General features: G+C 43.4%; 1 protein-coding gene across 3 annotated transcripts; it reads left to right on the forward strand.

Annotated features, from left to right (window-relative positions):
* The first annotated feature begins 19 nt into the window (after nt 1–19).
* Nucleotides 20–12,314, forward strand: ESD (esterase D). Of its 3 annotated transcripts, none has more exons than XM_032099764.1 (9): nt 20–83; nt 1,570–1,645; nt 2,585–2,673; nt 4,221–4,319; nt 6,952–7,076; nt 7,417–7,536; nt 7,677–7,775; nt 10,859–11,026; nt 12,095–12,314. In XM_032099764.1, exons 2-9 carry the CDS (start codon nt 1,578–1,580, stop codon nt 12,173–12,175), a joined length of 849 nt encoding a protein of 282 aa, XP_031955655.1. In that variant the 5' UTR covers nt 20–83; nt 1,570–1,577; the 3' UTR covers nt 12,176–12,314. The 3 variants fall into 3 exon arrangements, with proteins under 3 accessions (XP_031955655.1, XP_031955656.1, XP_031955657.1); XM_032099765.1 differs by having other exon boundaries at nt 25–102; XM_032099766.1 differs by lacking the exon at nt 20–83 and adding an exon at nt 236–350.
* The last annotated feature ends 659 nt before the right edge of the window (nt 12,315–12,973 follow it).

Here is a 12,973-nt window from a genome sequence, read left to right on the forward strand (position 1 = left end):
CCAGCCCCGGGGCGGCGGGAGGAGCCGCCTCCGCGCCACGGCCGCCCCTTGCCCCGCGCCGCCCGGCCCCAGCGCTCCGCCCGGCCCCAGCGCTCCGCCGCGGTAAGGGAGCGGGCACGGGAGCGGGAGCGGGAACGGGAACGGGAACGGGCCGGGCCGAGCCGAGAGCGTGGGGAGGCGGTGGCGGAAGGCCCGGCCGGAGGGGAGGGATCGCCGCCTGCAAGGGCGGGCGGGTGGAAATGGAGGCACAGGAGCGCGCTGTGGCGCAGCGGGCAGGACTGGCCGTGTGGAAAGGGGCGCTCCGAGCCGGGCCGGGCCGGGCCTTGCTGCTGGGCTGCCGTGCCAGGGCGGTAAGGCGCTGCTGGGCGGGCGCCCCTCGGCCCCAGCCCCGCGGGGGCGGCAGGAGGCAGCGATGAACCCCCGCGGGCTCTCCGTGGTGCGGGGTTCTTCTTTCCCGCTGCCCCATAGCACCGCGCAGGTGTGAGGGATGGAACGTTCTCGTTTTGATATTTGTTACCTGGTCTGATGGTACCTGGGTTCCCCTCAGGATTTTCTTGTGTGCCAGGGACAGGACCCGAGGGAATGGCCTGAAGCTGTGTCAGAGCGGGTTTAGTTTGGGTATCAGGAAAAGGTTCTTCACCCAGAGGGTGGCTGGGCACTGGAACAGGCTCCCCAGGGAAGTGGTCACAGCACCAAGTCTGGCACAGTGCAAGAAGTGCTTGGACAATGCTGTCAGGCACATGGTGTGATACTTGGGGATGTCGTGTGCAGGGCCAGGAGATGGACTCGATGATCCTTGGGGGTCTCTTCGAACTCAGAATATTCTATGATTCTGTGACTCTGCAGACTGTTCGCCTTTCTGCTGTCTGCTTGGCCTTACTGCTCCTGTGCACGCTGACAGCGTCCACTTTTGTGTCAGCCTTCCCGAGCTTCCTTAGCACATTTGCTACACTTGTACCACCAGCTTTCTAAAACTCCCAGGACTCTCCTTTGCTTGTATTTCATGCTGTTTGCCATGGAAATAAGCCTTCTGCTCCTCTGTTTCTGCTGTCCCACAGACTGTTAGAACATGGTAATTAATTTCCATCAAAGCTGAGAACAAGGCTCAGTATTGTGGTAGTTAGTGGCTGGATACTGTCACACACAGAGAAGGAAAGGTGGGACAGGTTTCTCTCCTGCATGGTAATTGTGGAGGTAACAGCCTGGCACGGGGAGCTCCAGGTTAACCACAGCACATGGGAATGCTTGTTTGGTAGCCAAAGAGCAAGCCACAGTTAGTGCTGAGGTAAAGGTCATTGGAGATGTGGGTCTGTAGGAAAGCAGGCAGGCTTTGCCCATTCTGCTCACAAGAGTTCAGCCTCCCCTGTCCCTTTTCTGTGGGGAAATAGAAAGTTAATGAAAGATCAGAAAGCATGTGCAGGAAATTCTTCTGAAAAACTATAACACTAAGCAAAGATATTTCAAGTTGTATTCAACTGTTCTGTTTTCAAAAAGTCTAAGACCAGGAGTGTTTTATTTTCAAATATAACTTTCTCCTTTCTCCTTTTTTTTTTTTTTTTTTTTCCCCAGTTAAAATCATGGCACTGAAACAGGTTTCCAGCAACAAATGCTTTGAGGGTTTCCAGAAGGTGTTTGAACACGACAGGTAAACACCACTAAAACAACTGAGATGTTTAGCTTGGGGCAGTGAATCCATACTGTCATTGCTGTCAGTGTTTTCAGTCTGCAGGGAAATAGCATGTTCTCACTAATATCCATATTTCGGTTAGGAATAATGTCTGCTGCTGCTTTGGCTGTGCTCTTGAATTTCTGTGTTAATGTTTAACATGATCCAGTATATTAATGCTGCAGATCTGAGGTGGGAAGCCAGTATTTTTACCTTTGAAAATGAAGCTCCGTTACTTTCAGTTGTCCTGTTTGCAGCACAGAGAACCACTGTGTGTGCAAAGTTCCACTCACTCTTCTGGATATCTCACTGCTGTGCACTCTGGAAAAGTGCTGTGAGCAGACAGACTCAATAAATATATTTTTGTTTGATGAAGGTGAACAGAAAAATAAGCTTTTAAAAAAAATTTTGATCCAAATAAAATCATTAGTTTTGCTTAGATAAGAGTTTATTGATCATTTTAGGCTTTAGTATTAATTGAGCAACTAATTGGTCTGTAGACTTAGCAGATTGAAAACCTTCTCTGGCATGTGTGGTGCATTGTATGTTGTGCAAGTCATGTGGATGTGTTCTTCAGTAAAAATTACTTTGCAATTTAATAGATAAAGCGCAAGATAAATATTGCTGGGATTCAAAATTCAGTTTTCAACCTGTTCCCGGTTAGCAGCACTGTGAAAATGTGTTTTATTTGTGGGTCTCTGTTTTAAGTATATTCAGAACAAAGTTGGAAAGTTAGCTATTGACAATTCTAGAGTCTGAGTTTAAAATTCGATCTTCCCTTCTTTTAACTTAGTTGTTACAATTCACTGACTAGATCTCCTTTTGAATGAAATGCAGTGATCCACTGATTCCTTTTTTAATGTTAGTGACCTTGTTAATTAAGTAGTGGTGATAACAAGAAGTATTTTATTAATACAGTGCAGAGCTAAAATGCAAAATGAAATTTGGAATCTACTTGCCTCCAAAAGCGGAAACTGGAAAGTGTCCTGTGCTTTATTGGCTCTCGGGTAAGTAACATGAGTCTTAGTAACTTAAAAAATACAATCTTCAACATGTTTAAACTACTGCACTACCATTACTGAAAACCTAATGTAGAGGTACTGCAGTGGCAGCTCCTGAATTCTACAGAAACTCTTCTTCTGGAAGGTGGATTTAGTCTGAGTGTACTGTGATAAATCAGGATGCAGCTTGGGGGTAGCCTACCAGATTGTGTTGTAAAATGCTCAGTGTTCGAAGTGTTCTGCCCTTTTGTTCGAAAATGTTCATACCTTTTGTTCCAAAGCCTATATATAAAGGTTCTCCTGTAAGGCCTTGCCATTGGAACACCTCTTTCTTTCCTTTGTTTATGACAGACTGCTTCAGCTAACAGGGTAGGGATGTGAAATAGAGCCCATGGAAGCCAGCACATTTGTCCTGTGGACTCCACCTTATTCCGAGTACTATTTTGCAGGAAGCAATGGATGAACTTGAAAAGAGAGGTGCTGTCAGCTGCCTTAGCACAAGCAGGTCTAGTGTGAGGCAAACTTGTGGGATACATAAGGGCCATGGCTTTTTTTGTGCAGAGGTTTTGAAGAGGTTTGTGCAGCAGGAGTGAAGTTTTTTATCCACAATTAATAATTAAATCCTTTTTTTTTTTTCTTTTATTGAAAATAAAAAGCAGAAACTCTGTTTTGTAATTCTAGGAGTTGCTTTATTGAAATTTATGTTTAGAAAGTTGGAGACCAGACTGTTAGTGTGGAGACTTGAGCTGCTTGAATGTATTCATTTCACAAAACAGCTGGTGGGTCTGATTTGTATCATGAGAGTGGACTGGGTAAAAAAGTTTATCCTTGAAGTTAGGCACATCAAAATTGTCTGAAGAGCTCTAAGCCATGCAGCACATTTATTTTATTGAATGTAAACCATGTTGTCTTGGGCAGCATATCAGTCAAATTAGGTTACTGGCAACTTGTCCTCAGAGAAAACTAGAATCATTAACTGCTGTCAAATTGCACAGTGAAGAAGAATTAAAATATTGGTGTGAAGTGTAATTTATTTGTAATTGGACTTTATTTGGACCTACTGCTATACAAAAGGCACGTATTGCTGTGGGTTTTGGAGTCAGAGGGCTTATGGGCCCTTTATCCTGTCTAAAGTATGTAGAATTTGTCAGACCCCATGTGTGATTCTGTAATGCAAACAGCTGAGATGACAGTAGAAGGAAAAATGTAGTTGCAGGGTTAGGTGAAGTTAGCAGTGTCAGCCTCAGCAAATGCCTGTGGTCAGTGGGTTTAAATGCACAATAGCTGAGGGCACTGCACACTGTGTGAGCTGGTGCTCCAGGGAATACAGGGTACACATGGATCTGGTTTTGATCACGTGTTAGTGTGACTAGATGGGACAGAGCAACTGTGTTCCTGTGAATTGTTAAGTATTGTTGAGCCTAGTGAAAACATTTTCCATGTTTATGGAGATAGGAATTCCTCTTGCTTTTCAAGACATTTTCTGTCAAAAGGAGCTTTGAAACCAGTATGCTGTGAGCAATGGGTAACCAGCAGTATTTGTGTTTCCCTAGGGTTAACCTGCACAGAACAGAATTTCATAACGAAGGCTGGGTTTCAACAAGCAGCAGCTGAGCACGGCCTTATTGTAGTGGCACCAGACACAAGCCCACGTAAGTGTAACGAGACACATGGTAACAGTCATTGCACTGAAGTGCACTCTCTGTCCCCAGAGAATGGGGTGCTGCAGTGTGCTGGAAAGTGTGTTGCCCCCCTGAGTCAGAATTTGACCTCACCTCTGCATCTTGCATTGTTCACAAGATTACATTGTGTATGCTCTTAATAACGGGGTAGTGAGGGTTTGACATTTGAAACTCTCTTATTGTGGCACTAAAACTAGAACAAAGGGGCTCTAGAGTTCAGCACAGGTGAGGAGAGGGAGGAAAAGTGAAACAAGAAATGTGTGTTATTAGAATTCTTGCTGACATTTTGCAGCTTGCTGGGACCCTATAAAACCTGCAGAACTGTGTTGCCACACAAAGCTGCAGTGCTTGCTCTTTATTGTATTCTGTCTTCTAAAGCCAATTAAATACATGTCTTCAGAGGATTGACAATACTTGGAAAAGCAAACCAGAAACCCTTCTCCCCTGCAGCTACAATAGACTAGTGATGAATGGATTTTTTAAATGATGTGCTGTTTTTTAAGGCTGAGCTTATGGTGTGGGAAACCTGAAAATGGTGGATCTGCAGTTATTGGAAATACTGTTATTTGGGGATTCACTCTTTTATGTTTTGTATTTGTTGGACTCTGCCACAGTCTCATGAGTGCTGTAAACAAAGGTGGCAGCCTTCTAATATTTCCAAAGCTTTAGTGGGTCACATCTGACTACAGGCAATATGGGGGAAAAGCGGTGTTCTTTCCGTAAAGTATTTTTTGCATCTAGGTTCAGAAGTTGTGTCAGGTCCAAGAACATAAATACATGTTTCTAATAAAGAAGAGGGACAGAAGAGCAAAACTTGTGTATGAATGAGCTTTGCACTTAGTTGTTGCTATTTGTTGCAGGCTAGAGATGGGCAGCTAACCTTTGTGTTACTCACATTGGGTAATTATACTGGAACTTGCTTTTGATGCTGAGTTTTCTCTATCAATGTGTAAATGCCTTTGAATAGGTCATTGATTTGTCCATTTTCTTTTAAATCCCTCGTGGCAGCTTCTCTCTTGCCTTTCAGTCTAAAAATTGATAAGGATTGCTCTGCTATTTAGATGAATTTTGGTATGTGCTTCATATTATACTCTTAAACTTTAGCTCACAGACCCCAAATGTTCCTAAGTCTCTTTGAGTTGTCTGGAGAAACAAATGAAAAGCAATTCAAATATAATCATGAGCTGAGAGGTATTGAAAATGCTTACATGTGTTTTTCAATTGTGTAGTTATGACTGCATGAGAATTACTTTCCAGAACCCAGGAGATGTATGTGGATGGGGAAAAAGACTGCATGAAATCATTTAATATTTGTCATTACAGACTCTGTAAGGCCTTGATAGATTTTACTTTTCCTTCTTCAAAGGGGTTTGTTTTTCCAGACAGGTATACTGAGCAATATTATGCAGATTCCTTTTCAGATTTCTTTTTTTCAAGGCTTCCTGTAAGTTTTTTTTAGCATTTAATGAGCATTGCCTTCATTGCATGACAGGACTTTCTGAGTTTTTGTCTATCTCCAAGGTATTGTAGTTTTTACATCCAACATGTTGTTTAAGCACCCCTGTGATTGCTGGACTGTTAAGTTACAAAATCACTCAGTGTTCAAGGACATGTCACTGGAGCAAAGTCAACTTTGATCCTTGTACAAATCTGGTTTCACATGGTGGCAAGGTGGCAGCCATCTGCACAAATTGTGAGGGACTGTTGAGTTACACATGGGTTTGTAATATAATCTGACAGGGGTAAAAGGCCATATAATTTTCGATTGCAGAAACTAGGAAATAATGGCCTCTTTCTCCAAAACATTCCTATCACCTGTACCTTGAAATATTACATTCTGTTCTGCAAACCAGGCTGGTAAATCACAGACTAATCAAAGGGAGGACTGGATGGGATGTACTGACTTAAGAACTCATCTGCAAATTTAGTTTGAAAGTGTAGCCTTGGAAAAGAGGATACAATCCTGCAGTTATTCAAAGAAGAAATTATTTAGGTTTCATGGAGAATTATAGGCGGGAGCAGTGAAATGAATTGTGGAAAAGGTAGAGGTATAGACTTGTGAAATTATAGGAACAGTGAATGATATTCTTCTGGAAAATCTTAAAAAGGGAGGTGTAGCAGGCATTATTTAAAGCACATAAACTGGCTTGGATACACCATTTGGTGATACATGGTTCTGTCATTCTGGGGGAAAAGGAAATTTTCTTCTGTTTCTGTTTCTCACATAGCTTCTTGTACTTTATCGGATGAGGTCTAATGGCTGAAATAAGATGGTAGCACCAATTAACAAGTGCCAACTTTTGGTTAAGTCCCTGGGTGAATTGGACAAAGCTTTTCAGAAGTAATTTAGGAGACGTGTATGCTATATTTATTTATGAAGAGATACCGACACTATTTAGAAATTGGATATATCTGTAGGTATTATGTGACATTTTGAAGTGTTGAAATACACTTGAAAACATTGTACTAATGAATGAAAATCCAAATTGTCTTCTAGTTGAAGGGGCAGAGATGTGATTGAGAGACTTGTGTCCTGAGTCTGATTTGTATGGCAGGTTCTCCAATTCTGAACCTGTAGTAAAGGTAAGATTTTTCATGCTAGGTGGCTGCAATATTGAAGGAGAAGATGAAAGCTGGGATTTTGGCACCGGTGCTGGTTTTTATGTGGATGCCACTGAAGATCCTTGGAAAACAAACTATAGGATGTATTCCTACATAAAGGATGAGGTAACTTTGCTGCTGGGTTCTCCTGCTGTTGCTGGGTAAGATAAAGGGGTGTGGCTCAGTCATAAGAAATTCCCACATCTTGTGTTACAAGGTTATGGTAGATTTCTATAGAGATACTTTGAGTTATCAAAGTATTTTCACTTATTGTCAGCTGAACTTTTGATACCACATTCCTCTGCAAATTGCATTCAGGGCATGATCACAGATGTCAGGCTAGAACCAGAGATGTGCCTTTGGTTTCAGTGGCATTAAAAGGCATTAGTTGGTTAGTTGTGTGCTTTTTTTCTTAAACATACTCAAGTTGCTTTAACGTTTTATTACACTCTTCTTTCCTTTACAGCTGCCTAAACTAATAAATGCCAATTTTCCAACTGACCCTGAACGGATGTCTATTTTTGGGCATTCCATGGGAGGTCATGGAGCTCTTATTCTTGCTCTGAAGAATCCTGGAAAGTACAAAGTAAGATGAAGTATAGCTTGTATGAGGTATACTAATGCCTATATAGATTTCTATAGATGTGACGGAAGAAAGCATAAATAGTTTCAGTTGCTGCAGTTCATTGTTACATAGTATTTTTTTCCTGTTGTCTTTCTGAACAGTCTGTATCAGCATTTGCTCCTATCTGCAACCCAATTCAGTGTCAGTGGGGGAAGAAGGCCCTTGGTGGATATCTGGGACCAGATACAAGCAAATGGGAGGTATGTGTTGCAGCTGCAGTTCTTTAGTAACAGATGAATGAGTGATCTGCAAATACATCACAGCAGGAGCCTGGAAAAAAACTCTGGAGTGCCCATGAGATAGTACTGTTGTTTTACTGCACCCCCAAGCAGAGAAGAGCATTGTTTCTGGCAGGAGTGACATGCTGGTGCCATGCTGGTGCCTTATGGTGCTTATGAAAATGCAATGAGGTACAAGTCTCTCATCAAATCAGCTACATTTCTCTCAGTTCTATGAAGATTTAAAAGTCTGGGCTAAGAAGAATTAGGAGCAGTGTATTTTTGTAGTAGCCTGAAGAGAGAGACTGCTGCAAACTGTTCAGACTGATGAGCCTTGTGACATTTTTCAGGGGCAGCCAGTGGGAGGCCTCCAAAAGGAGCCCGTTGGATACTTGGAAATCAGTGTATTTCAGTACAGCATTAAACTAGGCAAAGTTAGGTTTTAGCTCCAGGGCCCTAATTTTAAGCTATCAGTAGTTGTATATGAATGGCTAAGATACAAAAATGTTTGTCTGCATGGTTGCTGCATTATTTGGGCAGCCCTTCAGTATTTTCAATCTCAACTTAAACATTGCACTGTATTTCTAGAATTAAGTTAGAAGGGATTGTAGTGACTATGTACTCGGATTTCCTTGTAAATAAGCACAAGCTGCAGTTCAATCCCCTGTAAATTGGATTAAAGTATGTCTGATTAAAACTTTACAGGATTGGAGAGTACTCTCTGCTTTCATAATCGTTAATAGAGTAGTTTGTGTACTTAGAAACCACCAGTTAAACTTGCTTAGACTTTATGTAATGGATCTGTTGTGAAACAAAACAAACCAACACCCCAAAACCCTGTTTTCTGTCCCCTTGTTTTGGAGCTCTTCTGCAAACCTAGTCCAGTAGATCAACAGCAATCATCAGGAACAGACTTAGAGATGTCTTTGGCACAGATATACAACCTCTGATCTCTGTATTTTGGCTTAAAATTGCCATGTAAATATGTTCAGGATCATTTGATGGCCACAGTGCTGGGCTGAGCCCAAGCTCCCATTTCCATCATAGTGTCATTTCTGGATCTGGTGGCATCCTGGAAGGATGGCTCTGATACCTTGGTGTAGGGCTTTGGATTTTGCTGTCTATTGATGACTTCACAGTCTTAAACACTTCACTGTCTTTTTAAAGGAGTTCTTTATTTTGAGTATGTAACACATACAGCACCCCATGGGTAACATGTTCCCCATCAGAGTTATTTTTTGATATGTTGTGTTGGGTTGACCCTGAGTTGATGGACAGTCTTTAAGACCAATTACGCTTCTCACAATTTACATATTTAAACCGCACAGAAAGGCGGGACTTCCCCTTTTGGTCGGAGCTCGCCTGCTGGAAGGTGGGGGGGGCTCCGAGCCTCCCGGCCCCGCTGGGCCGGGCCGGGGCCACTGCCCCTTTCCCCCTTTCTCAGCACCACGGCACGGACCCTGGGTCGCTGGGGGGGACTGTCCCAGAGCCGCAGGCAGCTAAAACCAGCCATAGACTGCTCACAGCTAAACCCATCCAGCGCAGCTTCTGGGGACAGGCGGGTCCCTCTCCTCTCCATGCGGAGCCGGCGGAGCCAGCGGGAGCCGGCAGAGCCTCCTGTCTGCAGCCAGCACACTTCGTGCTGAACTGAAGAGGACACCGTGCAGCCAGCAGCACAGAGGGAGCGAGGCTTTCCCCACCGTCAAGCCCGAACAAGAACACCCCTTTAACATGGCGGTTTCAGAGTCAGAGAGAAAGAGAAGTGAGTCACGTGGGACGGAGCTGGAAATGGCGACAGGAGAGAAGAGGGCGGTGCCGCGATTCTGGCGCGCAGCTTAAAAGAAACCTTCTTGCATGCCGTGGTAAGAAACCGTAATACCACAAACTGTTTGTCTCTTTAATCCATTTGAAGAACATGGGGGGATGGAGTATCCTCGTGTGCCTATGAAGTTTGTGAAGAGTGCCTATGTCAGGCTATATAGAAGTAGTGAGAGGCTGTTAGAGACTTGTGGCGAAGAAAAGCCTCTGTGTGCAGGCCAAAATAACTTATCCTTAAAAAGATGAATAACCCCATGTGATGGCCCATGTTTTGTAGTATGAAAGAACTGTGAAATTCTTCATGGGAGAGATGTTCTACACACAGCAGACTGTTTGTTTCCGGGCGGGTGTGCTGTTGGTGGCAGTTTGGGAACCACGTGCAACTGAAGGAAAACCTTTTCTTCCTTAAGCATAAGAGAAAAGACTTTTTCAAGAACTGCAACACTGACTAACATCCCATGTTCTGTTATCCCTTGTGTGAGCTGGATAAAAGGAGAGAAGTGCTGGAAAGGGGGGGGGGGGGGGAATTTACTTTAATTTTGTTTTGTTGTTTTCTCTTTACTTTTAATTCTGTTAGTAATAAAGCTCTTTCATTGTACTGCAACTGTTTAAGGTTTGTGCCTGCTTTGCTTTTCTCCTAATTCTTATCTCACAGAAGAAAAATAAGTAAATAATGGATATTTTGAATCAAAACCACTACATTTAATTGGTGTTTCTGCCTGGTTTCGAACTCAACCCGCTACATATGTGTATGTTTAGAGTCTTTAATTTCTGTTTCTCAGTTGCACCAAGTTTTCTTGGTCAAATTGTCACCGTAACCTTCAGGTTAAATGCCTTCCCATGAGCACAGTTGCATTACACTGGTGTTTTGATTTTTAGCTGCCAGAATAATTACACCAAGACACCAAGTTTCTTCAGCAGGACCTAGTTCCTGCACAAGGGTGTGAATTAGTACTGACTATATTGCTGTTCTTCCATTCTGTAGAGCAGCCCTGGGCTGGATGTTCTGTTTGGTCAAACTGCCAACTTGGTAATTACCTAGCTCATACAATTTGCCTTTTATAAAGCAATGGGTATTATTTATCAGTTGCCTGGAATTTCCCTAGATTTTTGCTCTTCCAGGTGCAACTTGGTGTCCTGCTCTACACTGCCCAGGACTCTCTCTGTGCTCTTCTTTTCCTGTGGTCGATGAACTGAAACCAGTTGAACGTGTTTAACTGAATGTCATTTCTCTTTTATTTTTGCAGGCATATGATGCTACCCAGCTTGTCAAGTCCTACTCGGGCTCTCGCCTCGACATCTTGATTGACCAAGGCAAAGAGGACCAGTTCCTGTCCGCGGGCCAGTTACTGCCTGATAATTTCATCGCTGCCTGCACCGAGCGGAAAATCCCAGTAGTCTTCAGACTGCAGCAGGCAAGTTGCTTCTGCAGTCCTTGGTTGGTGGATTCTTGTTTGTGATTTTTGGTTGTATGCAGCAGGCAGTGAGGAGAGTGTCTGTAAGGGGGCAGGCATGCTCCCACTGCGGGTCTGTCCCTGGCCATGTGAGGAGGAGGGTGAGAAGTGACACTTTCCCGTCGCGCTGGCCATCAAGGTACACACATCACCCGCCCGATTCAGCCGTGCTTCACCACTAGGTGCCGTCGTGCTTCCAGCTTGGACAGGCTGAGCCCTTCATGGGGACTCAGGCTGCCGGTGCTCGGCTGAATACACAGCATTAATCATTTTTAATGAGTATTGTAGTCACTGTACAGCCAAAGTGACAGATGGCCTTTTGCTGCATCCCTTGTCTGTGCTGTGGGTTTTGTGTTTACCATAAAACTTCGCAATTTAGTTTGCATGTGTTTGTGTAAGTTAGGGAAGGGGTGGAACTGCTTGACATCTTAGATTCATGTAAAGACCCACGTGGAGGGATTGCTCTTACCTGCAGTGCAGTGACCCAGAACAACACTGTCCTCACTGGAGTCTTTGTAAGCCACTGGCAACTTCCACCCAGACCCAATGGGGAGCCCAGTGGTGGAGAGTGAAGGATTGTCCTCTCTGGTTTATCATAAACCTTGCACCTAAAGATAGAGTTAGTGCTGATGAAGAGGGGTCAGAGGGTGACATTGCAGCACAGTGATGGAGCAGTAACTCAGACCTGGGCTGTGTTCTCTTTATGCCCTCCCTGTGCTTTACCAGAACAGTACCTGTGAGGGCAAGTGTTCTCTCAGATTGCATCTCCCTCTGCAGCTGCCCCTTGCTGTTACCCACCTCTAGCTTACAGGCCTAGATTTGGGCAGCTTAAGGTACTTTATTTAGCTTCCTGGTGCTCATCTATACTTAAGCTGTTACATATCCCTTGCCATTTTTATATATATTCCAGGTATTTCTTAAAATGGATAAAACCAGGAGAGTGATTACCTTTCCTTTAAGAGAGCTTAGTGTGATTGCTTTACCATGAACTGTATGTTCTCTGCTGATTTCTTTAATGTTCTTTTCTAGGGTTACGATCACAGCTATTTTTTCATTGCTTCATTTATTAATGACCACATCAAACACCATGCAAAATACCTCAATGCTTGAATCATTTGGGTGCTGCCTGGCCAATATGAATCAAGAGATAGAGGTGAACTAAACAAAAATCATTTGCTGAAGTAATGCTTGTAAAATGGAGCTCTTCTGATTGTACTGCTAAGAAAAATAAAAGTCCCACTTAATTTGATGTGTGTGCTTTAGACTAAGTATTGGGAATGTTCTTGCATGCTTGGAAAACTCTTGATGCCATGAAGTTACATCTGCTGCATTTTGGGTCAAAATGTAAGCCAGCAGATGAGTGAGTTTCAGACCATGAGTGTGGGTGTGTATGTGGCACCTCCAGATAGCTTCTAGTGCAACTGTGCCGCGACTGTGATTAACAACAGCGTGCCCCTGCAGCTAATTAATCACTGGGGTTTACTTCATACTTTAATGGTGAAGGAAGTTGTTAGTGGCACAACTAATCAAGCTACTTAATTAATCTGAAGTGGTAGGTGTATTTTTCCTTGGCCTGTGTGAATACCTTCCAAGGACCAAGTCCGGTGGAGAATGCAGACAAACGCCTGCTGTGCACAGTAGTTTACTGTCCTCTGTGTTATCAAGCAAATGATCTGGAGTATTTAATGGATGATACTTATAGAAAAGACCTCTTAAAAACCATGTGAAGGAAGCAGTCTGTAGTAAAAAGGATTTTTTTCTCCACTTGCCTTTGATTCTTAAGTGTGAAAGGCTTGTACTGTGTTTCTTAGATGTGACAGGACTGAGAAGAAACTGCTAAATAGATCTGAAAAAATCATTGCTGAAATCAAGTGTGCTTATTTTACAAAAGATGGCAGAATTTAGTCC

Source organism: Corvus moneduloides, chromosome 2 (genome assembly GCF_009650955.1).
Source record: "Corvus moneduloides isolate bCorMon1 chromosome 2, bCorMon1.pri, whole genome shotgun sequence".
Lineage (NCBI taxonomy): Eukaryota > Metazoa > Chordata > Aves > Passeriformes > Corvidae > Corvus > Corvus moneduloides.